The sequence below is a fragment of the Oncorhynchus keta genome, chromosome 8 (genome assembly GCF_023373465.1).
Source record: "Oncorhynchus keta strain PuntledgeMale-10-30-2019 chromosome 8, Oket_V2, whole genome shotgun sequence".
Taxonomy (NCBI): Eukaryota; Metazoa; Chordata; class Actinopteri; order Salmoniformes; family Salmonidae; genus Oncorhynchus; species Oncorhynchus keta.
The window spans coordinates 9134743-9159683 of record NC_068428.1 but is presented as its reverse complement, the minus strand read 5'-3'; the positions used below and the strand labels follow the sequence as shown (position 1 = coordinate 9159683).

Below are 24941 nucleotides of genomic sequence, written 5' to 3'. Positions count from 1 at the left end.
AAGATTCTGTGTAGATTATTACAGTAATTGTGAAAATATGCCCAGACCTACGACGACCTACGCATCCTATCTTGAACATCTTGCACACGTTATATGATTACATAAAAAGAAATGTATAGTTACAGTTACCTGAAAATGGGACCATGGATGTGTTACTCATTTTAAGGTTGAATGTTATATTAGTTTGTAAGATAGGCTATTTACTGTATTACGAAAGTAATATCGAATTGTGTTTGTTTGACAACGCCATCAAATATCCATATTTAAAGGTATCAACTGCTTGGATTTTTCCATCCGAGCCACTGGCAAAATAACTTAATTAACTTTTAGTTTTCGTTGAGTTGGAGATGTGAATTCAACATACAGTATAATTTGTTAACTTGTCGACAAGTTAATAGGCTATTTATTGTATTTCAAAAAGGATATTTAATGGTGTTCGGCTATCAACACAACCAAATATCAACATTTGAAGGAGATGCATCTTCTGCTTGGATAGTTCCATCTGTGCCACTGACAAATAAAACATTGTTATGTTATGTTGGATTCACATCTCCATCTCAACCAAAAATCTTAGTTAAATAATAGGACTAAATCAAATCAAACTTGATTTAAAGTGCCTTTAAAGTTTGATTTGATCTGATTTACTCCCATTCTTTAACTTTGATTTTGGTTGGGATGGAGACTTGAATCCACCATATAAATTATTAATTCGTAGACAAACTGGAATTAAAACCAGACTTAGTCAGTGGCACATATGAAACTATCCAAGCAGAAGATGCCTGTCCTTCAAATGTAGATGATAATCAAATACAATTCAATATCACTAAAAATCATTGTGTTTAAAATTACCCAGAGCTTGAAACCCTAAGCTTATTGTATTGTCTGTTTTTAGTTGAATCCTGGGTTGAATTGAAACAAAAGCTGTTGCAAACTAGCATCATTGTTCATATCTGAGTGATAAAGTATGATCACTTTTCACATCTTCCATTGATTAGATATGTCCTCACTTTTGCCCCACACTGAGGCTACAGGACTGTATCCTATTGCCGCTTTGATGGCTTATGATTGGCCAACAACAACAAGCTACACACGCCACTCTCATGAAAAGCAAAGAGCAGCAGCATATTATATGCATAAATTATGCAATTTCTCCACCTCTCTCTCTCTAATGCAGCAGTCATGTTCGGATCTGTATGGGACCTTCCGGACAAGTCAATTGAAATTACACATACCCGAAACTCGTAGAAATCATATAAGATCCGACCCAGACCTGTGACATTATTTAGCATTCTGGATCCGGATCCGCTCGGGTCCTGTGTATTCGGGTGAAGGTGGATCCGTGAAGACCTCTAGTCAGAAGTACAGAGCAGTTGGTACAGTCAGTAGTTGTTATTACCCAAGAGTGGTGGAACATTGCGTCCCATCCTGGACTTGTGTGTTTTAAACAAATACCTCAATGTTGAATATTGAAAATGCTCACACTTCCATTGCAGTTGGTGCGTCCCAGCGATTGGTTCACTTCCATAGATCTGAAGGATGCATGTGCTATTTATTACACACAACAATTGTCTGGAGGCAATATGAAATGCTTCTATCAAATCTCATTTGGACATCCTCCCCATCTTCCTATCGCCCTGCAACTTTTCTATGGTGGTGGAGGTGGCTTTGGCACCGGTGCGGTGCCAGGGGATCAGAGTATTGGCCTATCTGGACGATTGGCTGGTCGTAGCGGACTTAAGGGAACATGTAGAGCTCCACACAGCTATGTTGGTTTACTATATTCAGTCACTGGGATTCACAATGAATCACAAAAGAAGTCGTTTGACTCTGGCTCGGTGCATTCCGTTTCTGGGTCTCGTTCTGGACACAGTTTTGAATCATGCATTTGTCTCAACAGAGGGTTGCATTCTGGCTCTGTCTGGCTCGGTTTCAGCTGGGGCACTCAGTGCCTATTCCCTTGTGCATGCAGTTATTGGGTCTTATGTCCTCTATGATAGCGGTGGTAACTCTGGGACTTCTGTTGATGTCTGTTTCAGCACTGGGTGATTGCTACGTGTCTGGACGAATTGAGCCACTGCCATTGGTTGCTCAAGTAATCCCCGTCGTGCCTAAGGGCATTGACTCCTTCAAGAGAACCGCGACTGCTGTTGCAAGGGGTTGTCATGAGCCGAGTTGTGTCTCGCAGGGTGTTCATGACAGACACATCCTTACTGGGATGGGGAGCGCTGTGTGGGCTACTCAGAAAGAAAAGAAAAAGAAAGGGGGAGGATTTGGTCAACAGAGCAAAGGGCACTGCATGTGTTGGTAAGGTGTGGTGGAATTATTGTAATCAAAAGGAGAGACTTTTAGTACAGCAATCAAACTTGATTATTTATTAGTGCAGTAATGGAGCTGGTCGGTAATCACCCCTGGAGGTGATCACTGAGAACTCAATGAGCTGGTTTGAGACACAGCATTTTATAGAAAAGTCTATCCTCTTGGATGTTCATGACAACCAACAGATGTATGAATGGGTCACAAGGCTAAGATTTGTATGAATGATACTTAATTCACAGCAGACAGTATCTCATGGTGAAGAGACCAGGGTCTGGCCATGGAGTTCTCTCTCTCCCTGTCGCTCAAGGTGACATATATATATTTAGATCATAAAGTGGGTGCGAATCTGTCAATCAATCAATCAATCAAATGTATTAATAAAGCAATTTTTACATCAGCCAATGTCACAAAGTGCTATACAGAAACCCAGCCTACAACACCAAACAGCAAGCAATGCTGTTTACGTATTGCTGTGCGTTTTGTTGCTAACCTTACTTTGCTACCTGACAACTTTACGGTTAGGGAAATGCTGAAGAATGCTCAACCGGTGTCGCTCATTCAGCCAACAGAAACTTTCAACCGGTTCTACCCAATAAGCAGCGAGTCAGAGGCCGAGCCGTCACTGGTCTCTACTCCTCCTGTTACGGGGTCTGAGACGCTGAAGCCTCCCACCATTAGCGGCAGGGTAGCCTAGTGGTTAGAGTGTTGGACTAGTAACCGAAAGGTTGCAAGTTCAAATCCCAGGCAGTTAACCCACTGTTCCTAGGCCATCATTGAAAATATGAATTTGTTCTTAACTAACCTGCCTAGTTAAATATAGGTAAAATAAAAAATAAATTAGCTCTGACAAATTGAAAACGCCAGTCATTGGTGACTACATTACCTGCAGTATTAGACTTGAAATGAATCATCCAGCGATCATGCACTGTTTACCAGCAGGCAGGGCTACCGATGTTAAGGCTAATCTGAAGATGGTGCTAGCTAAAGCTAAAACTGGTGAGTGTAGAGAGATATTGTTATCCACGTTGGCACCAACAATGTTAGGATGAAACAGTCAGAGGTCACCAAGCGCAACATAGCTTCAGTGTGTAAATCAGCTTGAAAGATGTCAGCATCGAGTAATTGTCTCTGGCCCCCTCCCAATTCGGGGGAGTGATGAGTCTCACAACTCAATCTCTGGTTGAAAACTGTTTTCTGCCCCTCCCAAAAGATAGAATTTGTAGATAATTGGACCAAGCCTGGCCTGTTGAGGAGTGATGGACTCCATCCTAGCTGGAGGGGTGCTCTCATCTTATCTACGAACATAGACAGGGCTCTAACTCCCCTAAACATGGCGGTGTTCACCTTAGCATTCTCACTAGAATAAAGACCTCCTCCATTCCTGCCATTATTGAAAGAGATTGTGATACCTCACATCTCAAAATAGGGCTACTTAATGTTAGATCCCTCACTTCCAAGGCAGTTATAGTCAATTAACTAATTACTGATCATAATCTTGATGTGATTGGCCTGACTGAAACATGGCTTAAGCCTGATGAATTTACTGTGTTAATTAAATGAGACCTCAACTGCTGGTTACACTAGTGACCATATCCCTGTGCATCCCGCAAAGGCGGAGGTGTTGCTAACATTTACGATAACACATTTCAATTTACAAAAAAAACAAAATGTTTGTATTTTGAGCTTCTAGTCATGAAATCTATGCAGCCTACTCAATCACTTTTTATAGCTACTGTTTACAGGCCTCCTGGGCCATATACAGCGTTCCTCACTGAGTTCCTATCGGACCTTGTAGTCATATCAGACAATATTCTAATTTTTGGTGACTAATATTCACATGGAAAAGCCCACATACCCACTCCATAAGGCTTTCGGAGCCATCAAAACCACTCAGTGGGTTTTGTCCAACTAGTCTCCGGACCTACTCACTGTCATACTCTGGACCTAGTTTTGTCTCATGGAATAAATGTTGTAGATCTTAATGTTTTTCCTCATAATCCTGGACTATCGGACCACCATTTTATTACGTTTGCAATCACAACAAATAATCTGCTCAGACCCCAACCAAGGATCATCAAAAGTCAGGCTACAAATTCTCAGACAACCCAAAGATTCCTTGATGCCCTTCCAGATTACAAAAATCAATTAACCACCTAACTGCGCAATACCCTAAAAGCTGTCTCACCCCTAAAAACAAAAAACATTTGTCACAAGAAACTAGCTCCCTGGTATCCAGAAAAAACCCGAGCTCTGAAGCAAGCTTCCAGAAAATTGGAACGGAAATGGCACCACACCAAACTGGAAGTCTTCCGACTAGCTTGGAAAGACAGTACTGTGCAGTATCGAAGAGCCATCACTGCTGCTCGATCACCCTATTTTTCCAACTTAACTGACGAAAATAAGAACAATCTGAAATTTATTTCAGATACTGTCACAAAGCTCACTAAAAAGCAGCATTCCCCAAGTGAGGATGGCTTTCAGTTCAGCAGTAATACATTCATGAACTTCTTTGAGGAAAAGATCATGATCATTAGAAAGCAAATTCCGGACTCCCCTTTAAATCAGCGTATTCCTCCAAAGCAGGTTGTCCTGAGTCTGCACAACTCTGCCAGAACCTAGGATCAAGGGAGACACTCAAAAGTTTTGAGTACTATATCTCTTGACACAATGATGAAAATAATCATGGCCTCTAAACCTTCAAGCTGCATACTGGACCATACTCCAACTAAACTACTGAAAGAGCTGCTTCCTGTGCTTGGCCCTCCTATGTCGAACATAATAAACGGCTCACTATCCACCGGAGGGAGGTGTACCAATCTCACTAAAAGTGGCAGTAGTAAAGCCTCTCTTGAAAAAGCCAAACCTTTGTCCAGTGTCACAGCTTTTGTCGGAAGAAGAAGAGTCATTGGACCAAAGTGCAGCGGGGTACGTATTAATCTTTAATAACTTAACTGACTGAACACTGAATACAAAATAACAAAAGAATAGCCAAAACAGTTCTGCAAGGTGCAACCAACACTAAACAGAAAATAACCACCCACAACTAACAGTGGGAAAACAGGCTACCTAAGTATGGTTCTCAATCAGAGACAACGAAAGACAGCTGTCCCTGATTGAGAACCATACCCGGCAAATACATAGAAATACAAAACCTAGACATACAAACATAGAATGCCCACCCACATCATACCCTGATCAAACAAAAAATAGAAACATACAAAGCAATCTACGATCAGGGCGTGACACCCAGAAAATATTTTTAAAAACTATCGGCCTATATCGAATCACCCATTCCTCTCAAAAATGTTAGAAAAAGATGTTGCGTAGCAACTCACTGCCTTCCTGAAGACAAACAATGTATAGGAAATGCTTCAGTCTGGTTTTAGACCCCATCATAGAGACTGCACTTGTGAAGGTGGTAAATTACCTTTTAATGGCTACACACCGAGGCTCTGCATCTGTCCTCGTGCTCCTAGACCTAGGTGCTGCTTTTGATGCCATCGATCACCACATTCTTTTGGAGAGATTGGAAACCCAAATTGGTCTACACAGACAAGTTCTGTCCTGGTTTAGATCTTATCTGTAGGAAAGATATCAGTTTGTCTCTGTGGATGGTTTGATAAACAACTGGAAATGTCAGTGTTCCTCAAGGTTCAGTTTTAGGACCACTATTGTTTTCACTTTTTATTTTACCTCTTGGGGATGTCATTCGAAAACATAATGTAAACTTTCACTGCTATGTGGATGACACACAGCTGTACATTTCAATGAAACATGGTGAAGCTCCAAAATTGCCCTCGCTGGAAGCCTGTGTTTCAGACATAAGGAAGTGGATGGCTGCAAACTTTCTACTATTAAACTCAGACAATACAAAGATGCTTGTTCTAGGTCCCAAGAAACAAAGAGATATTCTGTTGAATCTGACAATTAATCTTGATGGGTTGTATTGTCGTCTCAAATAAAACTGTGAAGGATCTCGGCTTTACTCTGGATCCTGATCTCTCTTTTGACGAACATATCAAGACTGTTTCAAGGACAGCTTTTTTCCATCTACGTAACATTGCAAAAATCAGAACCTTTCTGTCCAAAAATAATGCAGAAATATTAATCAATGCTTTGATACTTCTTGGTTAGACTACTGCAATGCTCTACTTTCCGGCTACCCGGATAAAGCACTCAATAAACTTCAGTTAGTGCTAAATACGGCTGCTAGAATCTTGACTCGAACCAAAAAAAGTATCATATTACTCCAGTGCTAGCCTCCCTACACTGGCGTCCTGTTAAGGCAAGGACTGATTTCAAGGTTTTACTGCTAACCAACAAAGCATTACATGGGTTTGCTCCTACCTATCTTTCCGATTTGGTCCAGCCATACATACCTACACGGTCACAAGACGCAGGCCACCTAATTGTCCCTAGAATTTCTAAGCAAACAGCTGGAGGCAGGGCTTTCTCTTATAGAGCTCCATTTTTATGGAATGGTCTGCCTACTCATGTGAGAGACGCAGACTCGGTCTCACCCTTTAAGTGTTTATTGAAGACTCATCTCTTCAGTAGGTACTATGATTGAGTGTAGTCTGGCCCAGGAGTGTGAAGGTGAACGGAAAGGCACTGGAGCAATGAACCGCCCTTGCTGTCTCTGCATGGCCGGTTCCCCTCTCTCCACTGGGATTCTCAGCCTCTGACCCTATTACAGGGGCTGAGTCACTGGCTTGCTGGTGCTCTTCCATGCTGTCCTTAGGAGGGGTGCGTCACTTGAGTGGTTTGAGTCACTGACGTGGTCTTCCTGTCTGGGTTGGGGCTCCCCCTTGGGTTGTGCTGTTGCGGAGATCTTTGTGGGCTATACTCGGCCATGTCTCAGGATGGTAAGTTGGTTGTTGAAGATATCCCTCTAGTGGTGTGGGGGCTGTCCTTTGGCAAAGTTAGTGGGGTTATATCCTGCCTGTTTGGCCCGGTCAGGGGGTATCATTGGATGGGGCCACCTGACCCCTCCTGTCTCAGCCTCCAGTATTTATGCTGCAGTAGTTTATGTGTCGGGGGGCTAGGGTCAGTCTGTTATATCTGGAGTACTTATCCGGTGTCCTGCATGAATTTAAGTATGCTCTCTCTAATTCTCTCTTTGGACCATGCCTCAGGATTACCTGGCATGATGACTCCTAGCTGTCCCCAGTCCCCTGGCCGTGCTGCTGCTTCAGTTTCAAGTGTTCTGCCTGCAGCTATGGAACCCTGACCTGTTCACCGGATGTGGTACCTGTCGTAAACCTGCTGTTTTCAACTCTAGACAGCAGGAGTGGTATAGATACTCTCAATGATCGGCTATGAAAAGTCAACTGACATTTACTCCTGAGTTGCTGACCTATTGCACCCTCGACAACTACTGTGATTATTATTTGACCATGCTGGTCATTTATGCACATCTTGCCCATGTTGTTAAAATCTCCGCCCAGCACAGCCAGAAGAGGACTGGCCACCCCTCATAGTCTGGCTCCTCTCTAGGTGTATTCCTAGGCTCTGGCCTTTCTAGGGAGTTTTTCCTAGCCACCGTGCTTCTACACATGCATTGCTTGCTGTTTGGGGTTTTAGGCTGGGTTTCTGTACAGCACTTTGAGATATCATTTACATTTAAGTCATTTAGCAGACGCTCTTATCCAGAGCGACTTACAATTCTAAATTCCATGCATGACTTATTCAATTGGAATTCATCAGATACTGTATGTAATATAAATCCATCAATGTTTTTCTTCTTCTTTTATTAGGTATGCACAGACCCCCAAAACTCAAATGGATTGATTGCCTTTCAATCTCAACACAGCTGGTGTTTCATCTCTCTTGTCAGCTGATGTAAGAAAGGCTATATAAATACATTTGATTTGCATGCAGATGTAGAAGCACGGTGGCTAGGAAAAACTCCATAGAAAGAAAGGAACCAAGGAAGAAACCTAGGATTCAGATGTGAAACTAAAACATCTCCGCCCCACGGCAAAATAGATTTGCTGGAAATTCACTTTAAAATTAGGTGAAGTGTCCCCCAACCAAATGTCACCAAAAGGTTAGTGCTTTTAAAGGGTACTAAATCATAAGCTAGAGAAGTTTTAAATCGCATGATTTTGGCACTCAGTTTCAAGTTGTGGACTGGATGAAGGGACAGACCTGTTGAATCTGTGGAAAGGCTGATGGGGAAGTCAGACAGGAGTACGGAACACCTAGTGGCCTCCAGAGCCCAATCAGCTTTGCCCATTCTTGGGTGCTTTCTTCCGAGAACCGCCGATGTTGCATCACTTTAACAAATGTCAGTTCATTTAGTTAACATTATTACTGTACCTCTCTATCCCAGAATGTCACATGAATCCTGAGTCTGAAGCTGGAGAAGCAGGTGATTGTTGATGGCAAGAAGTCCAAATGCTACTGTTAAGCATGTCCTGCACTGTCTGCCTCCCAGTGAGGACCACCTACACAATTCCACTGCCTGGCAGTCAGTGAATCTAGAATGGACAACTGTTTTACTGAAGACACCATACTGTATGTGACGTATTCAAAAAATACTGATTTCTTACTTTCTTTCATATTACAGATTCCAACCTGAACCGCTCTGAAGGTCTGAGCAGCATCTATGATTAGAGTGTGGACCTGAGGGAGAAGGCAGAAGCCCATGTGGCCTGTTGCTGCTCTGAGCAGTGTGCTTAGAGCTCTGGTGGAGCAGATACTATGTAACCTTTCTAACAGAAAATACATCATTTCACATCACTGAGATCTTGACCATTCAAATTGTAATAAATCCAACTGTGCATTCAAAGATGGTCTCTGATACATTACAGCCCTCTAACAACAGCAATCTAATTGCAATCACTTTTCATGGTGAATTGTAAAATAAGAAATCAATGCAGAAAACACATTCAAGGTGATATATGCAGTTAAAGTGCATCCGCCTCACTGTGACTGTTCCGTGCGCTGCATCAACAACAATAAACACAATAGCCTTGAGCAATATTGTTTTTTCATCATCATCACAATCACGGGGAAAGACACAATTTAAATGTATTTATGAAATTGACAGAACTAATATATCTTATTGCCTTTGGTGTATCAGCAGCATTGAAATAAAAGTACATTCTAAGATGCTATCAAATATTTAAGGGGGAAACAATGTTGACCATGATAAATACATTACGCTGTCTTACAGAGTGCCTACGGATAAACATTCAACTTTATAAAACTACATGACCTTAACAAAAAGGTAATACAACAAAGACATTTGACGTTAAATATATACAAAACGACTTCTACAAACACCAACATTACATTAAAAACCACACTAATTTGTCCCTGTCATTTACAATGAGCCACTCAGCAGCCAAAATATTATGGCTCTATCAAAACACAGACAGGGGCCTCGTCTGTCCGGGTCCTTTTTGTCTAATTAAATTATAGATTTTTATTTTATAAAGTTCTACAAACAAGAAGTAAATATATTTTGTGGTTGGCAATTCCATTTAAGTGTGTCTGACTACCTTTGATACTACACTTGATATTGAATGGTTTAAGAGCATGGATTGTCATGGGAAAAGGCCAAGGTGTCTATCCCTGTGTTTAAATGGAGCCATTTCTATCTCCCGTGAATGTGTATGCTCTTCAATTTGCTCCTCCATTCACGTGTCGGAGCTGGGCAGGAACGTCACCATTGCGAAGGATACTGGAGTCTTGCTTTGGGTGGATTGTGCTTGTGCTGGAAATAACATTTTATACAGCATTACGTCTTCATCCCCATCCAGAGCAAAGTCTTGAATTCTTGACATTATAGTTATTTAGCTAGCAGTTCCTCTAAACCAGAGCAACAAACAGTCAGTGCATACAGAGGACATCTATCTACATATGTATGAGACGGTTGTTTCAATTGATTTAAGCTCTGCGTTGTTAGTTTCCTTTTGCAATTAGTTTGTTTTCGTTTTGAAATTGTGTTGAGTGCTGCACTGTAACGTGTACATGTTATGAATATCTAAATCATGTGTAGGGTACCTTTTTTCTGGGATAAGGCGGTGTGTGCGATACAGATCTGCCGTGGATGGCGTCTTCGCTGGGGAGGCTCTGGATGTGGAGAAAGCCGTGTGGGATAGTGATTTATTTAACTTTGCTGGAGTCGACACAGGCCTAACCTCTGACTCAGCCCCTGGCAAAAGATATTAAATGAGTCATGATGTGTCAACAATCAGACAAAACAGTTTTCACCAATTCCACCAATGTGCCCTACAGTAGACTTTCTCTTTTGGGAATTTCGGTGCAGGTCGCTTTATGAAATGTTCAGAGACAAATGCTTTCTATTTGATTTGACTGATATGAAGGAAGAGCCACCATCTCCTCCAGCTTGGTGCTGATGGTATTCAGGAGGAGCTGATTACTTACATCCTGATAAGGCACTTTGAGACTTTGACATCTGTGGCTTCATTTGGTCTCCAAATGGAGTCAAGTTTAAAAACTGATGTTTGAGCCATGTGGCGCGGTCCTCCTCAAATGCTTTTCTCTGCAGGACAAATGTTTGAATATTAGCCTGAATAATTCACTTTGAAATAAAATAATTAATGAAATTGCAAGTAATCAAATTTCCAAGTTATCTGCCCTCTTGTACACTCTCTGTACCTCGTGGCTCAGTCTTATGGCTGCCTCTGTGAAGTTCCTCCTTTCCGCCTCAAAGTTCTTCCTTTTTTCTTCGAATGACTTCCAATCCTCCTTGAGGCGCTCCTTCTCCTCCTGCATGTAGCAGTCGTTGAGCAGCGAGGCTGTCTCATCGTCACATGGGGAGTTCAGCTGCTGCTGTGAGAACAGAACACACAGAGCAGTGGAGACTGAGGATTAGGAGGGAGAATTACAGACAACTGATTATTACTGACAAGTGAGGTAGCAGTTCGTGACCTTGGGACTATAATGTTCTATCGGTGCAAAACAAAGTTCTGAGATATTAAAGCATCAATGTTTTCACATCCCAGATCTGTTTTGTAGTGGATTCTTCTTTCATAACCCATAAAGGTCCTAAAGTTGCAGAGTATAAAAATCCTGAGACTCACATTAAGCATCTCCAATCCAAAATTAAATCTAGAATCAGCTTCCTATTTCGCAACACGCCTCCTTCACTTACGCTGCTAAACATACCCTCGTAAAACTGACTATCCTACCGATCCTTGACTTCGGCGATGCCATTTACAAAACAGCCTCCAACACTCTACTCAGAAAATTGGATGTAGTCTATCACAGTGCCATCCGTTGGGTCACTAAAGCCCCATATACACCCCACCACTACGACCTGTATGCTCTTGTTGGGTGGCCCTCACTTCATATTTGTCGCCAAACCCACTGGCTCCAGGTCATCTATAAGTCTTTGCTAGGTAAAGCCCCGCCTTATCTTAGCTCACTGGTCACAATAGCAGCACCCACCCATAGCACGCGCACCAGCAGGTACATTTCACTGGTCATCCCCAAAGCCAACTCCTGCTTTGGCCGCCTTTCCTTCCAGGTCTCTGCTGCCAATGACTGGAACGAATTGCAAAAATCACTGAAGCGAGAGACTTATATCTCCCTCACTAACTTGAAGCATCAGCTGTCAGAGCAGCTTACCGATCATTGCACCTGTACACAGCCCATCTGTAAATAGCCCACCCAACTACCTCATCCCCATATTGTTATTTATTTTTGCTCTTTTGCACCACAGTATCTCTACTTAACCCTTAATCAAAAGTGTGCCAAAAGTAAACTGCTTGTTACTCAGGCCCAGAAGCTAGGATATGCATATAATTGGTAGATTTGGATAACACTCGAAAGTTTCTAAAACGGTTAAAATAATGTCTGTGAGTATAACAGAACTGATATGGCATGCGAAACCACGAAGACCCCCAAAAAAAACAAATTCAGCCTACCACTATTTTCAATGGCTGTCACTTTTATTATAAGGCGAAGTCCTCCTAGATTGCAGTTCCGATGGTTCCACAAGAACAGTCTTCAGAAAGAGTTTCAGGCTGGTTTTTGGAAAAATGAGCCAGAAATGTTTGTTTTTCTAGGTGGCTCCCATTTTGGCTGTAGTGTTTCCAAGCGCGTGAATGAGAGCGCATTCTTTGGTATTTTCCTCCGGTAAAAACAATAACGATTTTCAGTCTTAAATTTGATTGTTTATTTAAGTATTAGGGCTTGATTATAAACTTTGTTTGACTTGATTGGAAAAGTTTATTAGTAACATTTGGGATTCATTTTGTATGCATTTTGATGGAGGTAAACTGGGTGGATCATTGACTCAAGCGCGCCAGCTAAACTGAGTTTTTATGGATATAAAGAAGGACATTATCGAACAAAAGGACCATTTATGATGTAATTAGGACCCTTTGGAGTGCCAACAGAAGAAGATCATCAAAGGTAAGGCATTTATTATATTGCTGTTTCTGACTTTCGTGTCGCACCTGCCTGGTTGAAATAGGTTTTTCATGGTTTTGTATGAAGGGGCGCTGTCCTCAGATAATCGCATGGTGTGCTTTCGCTGTAAAACCTTTTGAAATCTGACACAGCAGCTAAATTAACAAGTTGTTAAGCTTTATTTTTATGTGTTACACTTGTGATTTTATGAAAGTTAAATTTGTATAATTCTGCAGTTTGAATTTCGCGCTCTGCAATTTTACCGGAATTTAAACATCGTCATCTGCACATCTATCACTCCAGTGTTAATGCTAATTGTAATTATTTCGCCACTATGGCCTATTTATTGCCTTACCTCCCTAATCTTATTACATTTGCACACACTGTATATAGATTTTTTCTATTGTGTTATTGACTGTACGTTTGTTTATCCAATGGGTAACTGTGTTATTTTTGTCTCACTGCTTTGCTTTATCTTGGCCAGGTCGCAGTTGTAAATTAGAACTTGTTCTCAACTGGCCTACCTGGTTAAACAATGGTGAAAAAAAACCAAAAAACATTTTTAGTTGGGTGCAATCGCAGTAGAACCTTGCGCCATTTGAGTTTAGCCATAAGGTTCTATCTGACACTTCTGAATTACACATGTTCAGTTAAGAAAACAAACTATTTAAATACGTAAATGATAGTCAGAACACATCAAATACAATAAACATTTATGATCAAACAAATTACTGTCACCAGACAACATAATTTACTTTAAGATTTCTGACAAGTGTTTTTTTTTGCTTTACGTGCCATTATTACTGACTAGACAAGACCATAATAGAAGGAGATAGCAAAGACGTGTTCTGATTGGTCTGTTTGTATTTGTTCAGGCTTGTGATTGGATTGCAGACAGAACCTCATAATTTTGTAGTTTGTCATTTTCTTCCCACTTAAAATGCATTCTTTCTAAAATCTAACTTCACAGACATATGAACACATCTAAAAGATCAATTATATGTGAACTCATTTTTGACAAAAATGTCAAATAGAACCTTATAGTCCCAAGATCTCGAGTTGTTAATAAGTATTTTCCATTTACTTTAATGTCTATGCTGATAGATCAATCTATTGAGGCAATAGGTAGACAGAATTACAGGTCTGCTAGAATGAGGTAGATAAGACACTGTAGGTGTAATAGCCAGATTAATTAAAAACAAACCAGGCTGAATAAGTATTGAACTCTAGCAGCATCATAGAGAAGAGAGTTAAGTGTATACCTGCAGGAGCTGCTGCTGCGTGTGGATGTAGTCTTTATACTGCTGGATCTCCAGTTTCAGCCTGTCCATCTCCTCTTCATGGACCTCTTTGGGGATGGCGTTCATGTTGGCTCTCTCCCCTACCAAGGATGCTGGACAGGAATCACGTCACAACATTACCAGTGATTCTGAGATGGTTTATTGTTTATGATTATGGTAATAATAGGTTTAACTAATGGATTTAAAAAAATGAAGGTCTGGGTTTGAAAAATATACAAATAAAAAACAGCTTCTCCTCAAAGAACCACTAGAGGTGTCTGTTGGTTCATGTTTCACAGACAGTGGCTACCACTTTTATTGGACTCTTTTCATTTGATTTGGCTGATAAGAGTAAAGTGGCCACCCATCAACTGACTTGACATTACTTATAACAAGCGATTTGTATCACTGTTCAGTTGAGCTTTAAGTGGACATTTAATCAACTCAAAGTGCGGTAGTTGTTCATGTTATTTACAACAAAACTATACCACAGACAATAAAACTGTGCATCCTGAGTGGCCTCTTTCTACGGTGGTAAGTAAACGAGGCTAACAAAACCTCACAAGTGTCTGCCCTCTAGAGATGATGTGAGTAGTATGTGACAAAGAATACCTTGGCTGTCCAGTCTCTCCACGTGGCTCTTTAGTCTCCTCCACTGCTGGCGAATGCTATTGGTGAGCTGTTCCCTTGCATGCTCACAGGACAGCTCCAGGCTCTCTCTACTTGAGTCACACACCTCATCCTCTTCTGAGCTGGTCTGTTGCAGAGAGATGTCGTGACAACAGGCATAGACTATTTAATTGGTTAATTTATTTAATTAAGCATTCACCTTTATATAGTGTGCTATTTTTGTGTGCAGATGGTTTTAAAACTATGCCGGAGTAATTTCAGTGAACTATTTCATACGACATACATGATTTTTTGTTAACTGGTAAATAGTAACCTACAGCAAAGTGTGTTTAAATAATTTCTAACTTGTTAACAATTTCTGCTAGTTAGTTTTTGCTACCATGTGGGTTTTTAGCTTGCTTGCCTATTAACTGAGGAGTGTTAATTCACCTGTTTCCATACATGTTTAATTTAAAACATTTCTCTTACAAAGGAGTTGTTTAATCTAACTGCTTAACTATTTATCTGTACATGGAATTGTATTTATTGTTTTTTTTAAACTCATTTTCTTCAAAGTTTTACAGGAATATGCAGCTAATGTAGAAGGAAAAGCTGTATACAAATACTGTGCCGAATCACAGGTGAAGAATGCAACAAAGAAGCAGAATCATCTGGCCAAGTGCATAAAGTTCCCTCAGCGCTCACAACAAGCAATCTAGAATAGAAGTAGAGGGACTTTGGTCAGAGGTGAAAATTATGAATCAGACACTTTATCGATAGCAACAGCTCATGGTCTTCCTGGAATGAGAAGTTTTTTTGACTCAATGGAGGAACGTATTCAGAGAATGGCTGATGAATGTCTTGCTTGAGCTGTTCACCTGGTTCACCTCTGATGCTCACAGGAAGAGATGTTTTGAATGTTCTTCCCCCAGCACACACCACTCCAACCAGACATGCTTTATCTACTCATATGCTGGATGCAGAGTTCAACAGATTTCAAGTGAAGATCAAGCAAATCAAACCATCTCTGATGGGTGGTAAACTGTTCGAGGGCCAAAGATTAATTAACTACATCTCCATCCCTCAACCAATATTCTACAAGAGCACAGACACAAGGGACAACAGACACACCGGTCTCTACATTGCAGACCACAGAAGGTATTTGCACTGGTGACCGACAATGCGGCGAACATGAAGGCTGATTGCTCTAAAGTGGAGGAGTCCTACCCTCACATCACACCCATTGGCTGTGCTGCTCATGCATTGAATCTGCGCCTCAAGGACATCATGGCACTGAAAACAGTGGATACACTCTACAAGAGAGTCAAGGAAATGGTTAGGTTTGTGAAGGGTCATCAGGTTAGAGCAGCAATCTACCTCACCAAGCAAAGTGAGAAGAAAAAGTCCAGCACATTGAAGCTGCCCAGCAACACCCATGGGGGGAGGGGGGGTTAACCCACTGTTCCTAGGCCATCATTGAAAATAAAAATGTGTTATCTGACTTGCCTAGTTAAATTAAATAAAAAAGCAGAGGAAACTGCAGTTCTAAAATACATCAAAAAGCGTGAAGACTTCTGCCTGAAGCCCATACACGCTGCAGCGTATATGTTGGACCCCAAGTATGCTGCCAGGAGCACCCTGTCTGGTGCAGAGATCAATGGTGTCATCACTACTGTGTCTCGCCGCCTGGATGAGACCAATGTTCTTTGCAGTCTGGTGAGGACTTTGGGATGGAAATGCAATATGGCAGTCGTGCCAACATATCTCATCAGCCACCTGGTGGAAGGGACTTTGTGGACCTGAGGCTCTTTTTCCTGTTGCCTCAATCATCCTCCAAATACCACCAACATCAGCCGCCTCAGAGCGCAACTGGTCCTTATTTGGGAACACACACAAAACCACGCAACAGGCTGACCAATACAAGGGTTGAAAAATTGGTGGCCATCTGGGCAAATTTGAGCCTGATAACGAGCCATCCTCAAATAGGTTGGAAAGTGACAGTGAAGACGAGGCCTCAGTCTGATGTTCAAGAGGTGGACATTGAGGAGGTCCAGTGAGAAGACATGGAGGCCTGAGAGGAAGACAACCAAAGCTTTTGTTTCTAGACTATAATTTTACAGACGTATGATGAAAACATTTTTGGGAGATATGATGGATCTTTGGGGATCATTCAATATTCCCTTTCTTTTGTTGTTCAGTGAAATCATCCCATGCAAAGAGTCAACTTATTTAATTAAAGTTCAATTCGTAACAATTATTATTTATTTTTTTCTATTGGAAGGATTTAATAATTTGCAATTATGTCTACTTATGATACGGTAAATATATCCAATGCAAAAAAAAATCTACATTTAAATGGTATTAATATAAATTTGCATATATCCTTGTTAATTCCCATATATTCCCGTTAATTCCCACGGAAAGTTTCCACCCCTGAATATTCCCCAAAATGTGCAACCCTAGTTGAGTTGCATCCTGTTTCCATTGGTCATCCTAGAGAGGTTTCTACAATTTGACATAACCCAAAACATAACAAAAACAAACTGCAAATGCATCCAACGAGTTTGTTGAGTCATAGTGAATTTGCCCAAATTGTTATCACTTCACATAGGGGGACTAGATACCTAATGTGCTTCATTTCGAAATGGTAAATCAGATGTGTGAAAATACCCTCAAATAAATAGGTGACATTCTGTACTGTTGCCTCAAATGAGACATTTGATTTCAAATCCAAAATGCGGGAGTATAGAGCCAAATGAAAACTGTTAGCTTAGAGACCATTTAAAAATGTTAACCTCACTGTCCACACACATATGGAGGGGACTGTAGATACCAAATACACCATCCGGTACAGCATTTTGGGTACCCATGACAAAGACAATACTACCAGACAAACCTGTTCTAGACTGTCATCATGTTTCTCGCCACTTTGGCTAGGTTTCCTGGGGCTCAAAATGGTGACCATTTCCCTTTTCATCTGCTGTAATACTTTCTTTAACTCTGCGTTCTCCATCAATAGGTCCTTGTGGCGACTGTCGTAGTCGTTCAGTAGAGTCTTATACATCTCTCCCTCATGTCTGAAAAATAAAGAAATTCACCTGTGTTTAGTCTTTTCTCAGTGCATGTGATGATGGGGGCCTCCAAGTGGCGCAGGGGTCTAAGGCACTGCATCGCAGTGCTTGAGGCATCACAACCAGACACCCTGGTTCGAATCCAAGTAATATCACAACCAGGCGTGATTGGGAGTCCCATAGGGAGGCGCACAATTGGCCCAGAGTCGTCTGGGTTTGGTCGGTGTAGGACATCATTGCAAATAAAAATTTGATCTTAACTGACTTGCCTAGTTATATAAAGGTTTAAAAAATTATATATATATATACATACATACATACATACATACATACAGTTGAAGTCGGAAGTTTACATACACTTAGGTTGGAGTCATTAAAACCAACCACCACAAATTTCTTGTAAACAAACAATAGTTTTGGCAACTCGGTTAGGACATCTACTTTGTGCATGACACAAGTCATTTTTCCAACAATTGTTTACAGACAGATTAATTCACTTATAATACACTGTATTACATTTCCAGTGGGACAGAAGATTACATACGTTAAGTTGACTATGCCTTTAAACAGCTTGGAAAACGCCAGAAAATGACGTCATGGCTTTAGAAGCTTCTAATAGGCTGACATCACCTGAGTCAATTGGAGCTATACTTGTGGATGTATTTCAAGGTGTACTTTCAAACTCACTGCCTCTTTGCTTGACGTCATGGGAAAATCAAAAGAAATCAGCCAAGACCTCAGAAAAAAGTCTGGTTCATTCTTGGGAGCAATTTCCAAACACCTGAAGGGACCATGTTCATCTGTCCAAACAATAGTCTGCAAGTATAAACACCATGGGACCACGCAGCCATCATACCGCTCAGGAAGGAGATGCGTTCTGTCTCGTAGAGATGAACGTACTTTGGTGCAAAAGTGCAAATCCATCCCAAAACAACAGCAAAGGACCTTGTGAAGATGCTGGAGGAAACAGGTACAAAAGTATCTTCAGTAAAACGAGTCCTATATCGACATAACCTGAAAGGCCGCTCAGCAAGGAAAAGGCCACTGCTCCAAAACCGCCATAAAAAAAACAGACTACGTTTTGCAACTGCACATGGGGACAAAGATCGTACTTTTTGGATAAATGTCCTCTGGTCTGATGAAACAAAAATTGAACTGTTTGGCCATAATGACCATCGTTATGTTTGGAGGAAAAAGGGGGAGGCTTGCAAGCCGAAGAACACCATCCCAACCGTGAAGCATGGGGATGGCAGCATCATGTTGTGGGGTTGCTTTGCTGCAGGAGGGACTTGTGCACATCACAAAATAGATGGCATTATGAGGCAGGAAAACTATGTGGATATATTGAAGCAACATCTCAAGACATCAGCCAGGAAGTTAAAGCTTGGTCGCAAATGGGTCTTCCAAATGGACAATGACCCCAAGCATACTTCCAAAGTTGTGGCAAAATTGCTTAAGGAAAATAAAGTCAAGGTATTGGAGTGGCCACTATAAAGTCCTGACCTAAATACTTAAAAAAAATGTGAGCTGAACTGAAAAAGTGTGTGCTAGCAAGGAGGCCTACAAACCTGATTTAGTTACACCAGCTCTGTCAGGAAGAATGTGCCAAAATTCACCCAACTTAGAAATGTTTGACCCAAGTTAAACAATTTAAAGGCAATGCTACCAAATACTAATTGAGTGTATGTAAACTTCTGACCCACTGGGAATGTGATGAAAGAAATAAAAGCTGAAATAAATTATTCTCTCTACTATTATTCTGACATTTTACATTCTTAAAATAGCCATATCCCTTTTCAGCTTTTAAATAGTGGTGATCCTAACTGACCTAAAACGGGGCATTTTTACTAGGATTGTGAAAAACTGAGTTTAAATGTATTTGGAGGTTTCTATACACTATCCCAGATCCTATGCTTAAAATGATACACAAGTTAAGCTAACAATCACAAACCAAGCAATAGTTTCTAAAGTATTGGGACAGCGACACATGTTTTGTTATTTTGGCACTGTACTCCAGCACTGTGGATTTGAAATGTTACAATGACTGAGGTTAAAGTGCAGACTACCAGCTTTAATTTGAGGTTATTTTCATCCAAATCGGGTGAACCGTTTAGAAATTACAGCACTTCTTGTGCATAGTCCCATCCATTTTAGGGGACCAAAAGTATTGTGACAAATTCACTTATGTGTTTTAAAGTAGTAAAAAGTTTAGTATTTGGTCCCATATTCATAGCACGCAATGACTACTTCAAGCTTGTGCCCAATAGAATGGTAAATAATGGAGTGTGTGATTTTGCAGTCACTTTTATTGTAAATAAGAATAGAATATATTTCTAAACACTTCTACATTAATGATTACGGATAATCCTGAATGAGTCGTGAATAATGATGAGTGAGAAAGTTAGACACACAAATATTATACCCCCAAGACATGCTTATCTCTCACCATTACAATAACAGTGGTTAGCATTTTGGGGAGGGTATGATATTTGTGCGTCTAACATTCTCACTCATCATTATTCACGATTCATTCAGGATTATCCGTAATCATGGTAGCATCCACATTAATGTAGATGTGTTTAGAAACATAATCGACTATTATTTACAATAAAGGTGACTCCAAAATGACAATACATTATTTACCATTAATTTCCATTGGGCACAAAATAATCTGGAACACATCCAAAGAAAACTGCAAACGCATCAAACAAATTTGTTGAGTCACAAGCTTGATGCACTTTAATACACAAGTGAATTTGTCACAATACTTTCGGTCCCCTAAAATGGGGGGCTACGTACAAAAGGCGCTAATTTGGTAGAAAATAACCTCAAATTAAAGCCGACACTCTGCACTTTAACATCCTTGTCAAATCCAAAGTGCTGGACTACAGAGCAAAAAACACTGTCCCTGTACCAATACGTTTGGAGCTCACTGTGGATAGAAGTAATTGGTAATGTCATGAGTGCCAATATGAGACAAAAAAACACAACATGTAAAGTGTTTGTCCCATGTTTCATGAGCTGAAATAAAAGCTCACAGAAATGTTCCATATGTACAAAAAGCTTATTTTTCTCATATTTTCTGCACAAATGTATTTATATCCCTGTTAGTGAGCATTTCTCCTTTGCCAAGATAATCCATCCACCTGACAGGTGTGGCATATCAAGAAGCCGATTAAACAGCATGCTCATTACACAGGTGCACCTTATGCTGGGGACAATAAAATGCCACTCTAAAATGTGCCATTTTGTCACATAACACAATGTCACAGGTTTTGAGGGAGTATGCAATTGGCATGCTGACTGCAGGAATGTCCCCAGAGTTGTTGCCAGAGAATTTTACGTTAATTTCTCTACTATAAGCCACCTCCAACATTGTTTTAGAGAACTAGGCAGTACGTCCAACCTTGCTCACAACCGCAGACTACGTGTAACCATACCAACCCAGGACCTCCACATCCGGCTTCTTCACCTGCAGGATCGTCTGAAACCAGTCACCCGGACAACTGATGAAACTGACGTGCATTTCTGTCTGCAATAAAGCCCTTTTGTTGGAAAAAAATTGTTTTGATTGGCTGGGCCTGGCTCCCAAGTGGGTGGGCCTATACCCTCCCAGGCTTACACGTGGCTGCGCCCTTGCCCAGTCACGTAAAATTAATAGATTAGGGTCTAATTTATCTATTTAAATTGACTGATTTGAAGTTATTACATAATTTATATTTTGGTTCAGTATACATAGTTACCTGGCCTCAGTCTTCCCAGTTTTCCAAAGGCTTCTCTTCCCATCCGATCTTCCCACGTAGTTCAATACTTCAAACGCTAGAATAGAGAAATTACACATAGGTCAACTTCCATCACAATATCAACTGTATGATGCATAGCATTTGGTGAAAAGGAAAATATTTACGTATTAAATAAAAAATGGAGATCAGAGGATGAAGCATAACTTGAATGATTACTTTGTTTCTTATCCTTTTTGTCGATCAGAAGCTGATTCAGGCGCTCCTTTAGTTTTCCGAACTCCCTTTCATTCCTCTTCATGTCATGATTGTACTGAGTGGCACGGCTTGCTATGATGCTTTGAAGTTTCTGTACCTGGCACGAAAACAATACAAGTAGGCTGTTACATGATAATCCTTTCTAGGAATAAATAGACTGGTACTAGATATTCTAATCTTATCTCAAGTTTCCATATAAATCAACGAAGCGTACCTCTTCTTTTTCATTTTTCAGGCAGTTATGTAAGCTCTTCACTTTCAGCTGTAGCTGACGTTCTCTCTCAAGAAGTCCAGTGTTTTCCCTCTTGGAGAGTTCAAGTTGATCCTATAAGGATTCATATAAAAACAAATATATAAAAAACTGTGGTGTTAATTACAAAGCTAGAATTCATAATAAAACTACATGTCCACGCTTTATAATGTGTTATGTGTTTGCGTAAGGGTAAATCACGTTTGAACAGCAATTGATGTGCATAGACAGGACTAAGAGAATAAATAAAGGATAATAAACTAAGAAGGTTAGCGAGTGAGTAAGTCAAGGCCAAACCTTCAGTCTAGTGTTGCTGAGCTGCAGATAGTCCATGTTGCTGTTGGACTTGACCTGCTCCACTTCAATGTCCTCCACTGTCTGCAGGCACCGGCGGTGCAGCTGGAGCAGGTTGTACACGTTGTTCAGCACGGCCACCAGATTCAGTTCAGGACCGTTGTTAGACTCTGTGCAAAGCAATGGAAAGCCCAGAGAGGATACCTCCTGCAGAGGCAAATCAGGGATGGGATCAGACATGCAGCTTAGCGGTTAGCTACTGGCATCTAACACATGAAAGCAAGCATGAATCCAGCAGGCAACAAAGGTTGCAATGACATCATTGTGACATCTTTTATGAATTAAAACATTTGAGGTCTCTTACCCAATTGATGTATGAGATACATTCTGACACATTGTCCTCTGTACAGAAGGCACTTATTGTAGGCATGTTGTAGGGGTTTCTGGTCATTGGCAGAGGGAGCACTGATGATTGGCTGTACTGCCTCAGAGAAGACATTCTGTATCTTGAAGAGCTGCAGGGAGTGTCCTTGATTTCTGTGCAGGAATAATAGGACAAAAGGATTGCCATTACTAGAGTTAGGTAAAAATCAATTAATTGCAAACTGTCTTTCAAAGTGGACAAAGAGAATAGAATCCTCATGTATGTGATTCAAAGAAGTGCAGCCATCTTGCTTTAGTGTTGAAATGAAATGTCCAATGAAAATGATTGAAGGAGGTCAAGCCATCCAACCACAAAACGGTTAAGATACATTATGTTGGAGTGAATGGAGAATTTCACTATATAGGACCCTAATCTGTATTTTTGATGTAAATGGCATGTCATAGAAGGGTGCAGAAATTTGGGGGGGGAATTTCACTTGGTGTTGAAAAACTTACCCCACCAGCAATTGACATCCTCAGCCTCATTCTGGAGTTCCGGCATCCAAAAACATGAACAAATGCTCTATTGCTCCAGTATAGTCTTTAGATGTTGTACACATGAAATTGTGTCATACCGAACGTTATAATCCATTTAGTTGAACTCAAGCAATAATTTACAGCTCAAGCATATTCGCTACCATGCATGTACTTCCTCAATCCAATTCCTCTCGCTACTGCGAGTGTGTAAATAGGGGGCACGCTACTGGCACAGATACAGTACTAGGTACCTAGCTAGCTACGTTTGATAGTCAGTCATGAGATCAGCCAGGCGATGAAAATGGGACAGAAGTAGTTTTTGTTAGGTTAATAGCTGAATATTGTTGAAAATGGTTTGCAGATGTGAAATCCCAACATGTGACAACGCAAAGAGAAAACACAGTCCGATATCTTCTCACGGACTTCCTTTGGACCCAGATTTACTGAGGCTTTGGTTAGTTGTCCTGCAAAGATGCATAAACACTCCCATCTAAAGACTGGATCTACGGTTTTGTAGTGAGCATTTCTCTGGTGACGACCTCTGAAAACCACAACCAACAAGAAAAATCATTGGTAAAAAAAAATATATATATTTGAAGAAAACAACTATACTGTTAGGTTCTAATTTTCAGAGTAAATAACTCACGGACACTAGTGAAGCTTAACCAAGTTTAATTCTTCCCAAAGGGTCGATACAGCTGTAAATCAGACACAGACATGGCTTCCCCTGTTGTGGGGGAAGCAAGAAAAAGCAAGAAATTACTTATAAATGAACAAAAAATTATAACGAAAATGAATTTTAAAAAATTAAATAAAACATGATTATAAATGAACGAACAATGATTTAAAAAAACCTTCACCACCGGGAGGTTTACAAATTCGGAGACTTATGGCCTGGACTATGATCACACCATACACAATCTTATTTCCATCTCTATTCACACAACAAAATGACATTTCAGCTGAATCTGCTGTCTTGTTCCATGTCAGTTGGAGCTGCTTTTTGTTTCTCCACTCTCTCCTTCTGTTTCCTACGAGAGTGATAGCACAAGACTTGGAAAGCAACAAAAACACACAAAACATAACAGTATTAACAATGTGATAAGCTATGCATTATTATATATGCATGAAAACCAAAGACTGAGACCATGACAATTCCCACTCCCTCTTCACCTGACTCTGTGTCTCCAGGATACTTTTCTGCTGGATTCCACAAAAATGAAATCGCTAAAAAGCCTTCTCATGCTTTCGCCCAGTCTGCCCCTTTCCGGCCCCAGGTTCCGAGAGGTGTTTGCAAGCCATGTCATTTTCACTTTGTTCCCAATTCTCCTCCATTGCAACAATCCTACATCCTCTTATTAAGGTAACTCAGTACAGTATATGCTTTAACATCAATGCCTTAAACATGTTGTTTAGAGTACAATTACACCAACATCTATCCTCTTTCATATGATGCATTAACCAATAAAGCATCTAACCCACATATGTCAGAGTCAAGGCCCGCGGGCCACATCCGGCCCGCGAGAAGGTTTTTTACGGCCCCTGGGATGATCTTGATTTATTATTAGAACCGGCCCGCAGACCGCAGCAAGCCGGCAGCCCGCAGATCTTTTACACGCACCAATACTACATTTCCCACAATGCAACGGTGACGCACCGAGCAGTAGGCTGCTTCATTTAAATATTTATTGGCACAGTTTGTCAGCATCTCTTAACTTTCAGATACCCATCAAAAATGGCAAAACGGAAGGTGGACACTGAGAACCGGGGTTTCAAACAAGGTGGGAGTCGGAGTATTTGTTCACGGAGGTAGCTGGAAAACCTGTGTCTTCTG

General features: G+C 40.8%; 1 protein-coding gene across 5 annotated transcripts in view; it reads right to left on the bottom strand.

Annotated features, from left to right (window-relative positions):
- Positions 1-5234: 5234 nt before the first annotated feature.
- LOC118386769 (afadin- and alpha-actinin-binding protein-like) overlaps positions 5235-24941 on the bottom strand; it is a 33713-nt gene continuing 14006 nt past the window's right edge. Inside the window, exons 2-15 of one of the 5 annotated variants that reach the window (XM_035774577.2) lie at positions 23754-24160; positions 23087-23648; positions 22572-22744; positions 22211-22414; positions 21878-21988; positions 21625-21760; positions 21409-21484; positions 17491-17671; positions 14598-14742; positions 13968-14098; positions 10948-11121; positions 10714-10831; positions 10330-10480; positions 5235-10039 (exon numbers count right to left, since the gene is read on the bottom strand). In XM_035774577.2, coding sequence (XP_035630470.1) covers positions 9946-10039; positions 10330-10480; positions 10714-10831; positions 10948-11121; positions 13968-14098; positions 14598-14742; positions 17491-17671; positions 21409-21484; positions 21625-21760; positions 21878-21988; positions 22211-22414; positions 22572-22744; positions 23087-23132 — 1740 coding nt within the window. In that variant the 5' untranslated portion in view covers positions 23133-23648; positions 23754-24160 and the 3' untranslated portion in view covers positions 5235-9945. Of the gene's footprint in view, positions 10040-10329; positions 10481-10713; positions 10832-10947; positions 11122-13967; positions 14099-14597; positions 14743-17490; positions 17672-21408; positions 21485-21624; positions 21761-21877; positions 21989-22210; positions 22415-22571; positions 22745-23086; positions 23649-23753; positions 24799-24941 lie in introns of those variants that run through there. The other 4 variants (XM_052523430.1, XM_035774578.2, XR_004826287.2 and 1 more) reach the window with 4 other exon arrangements.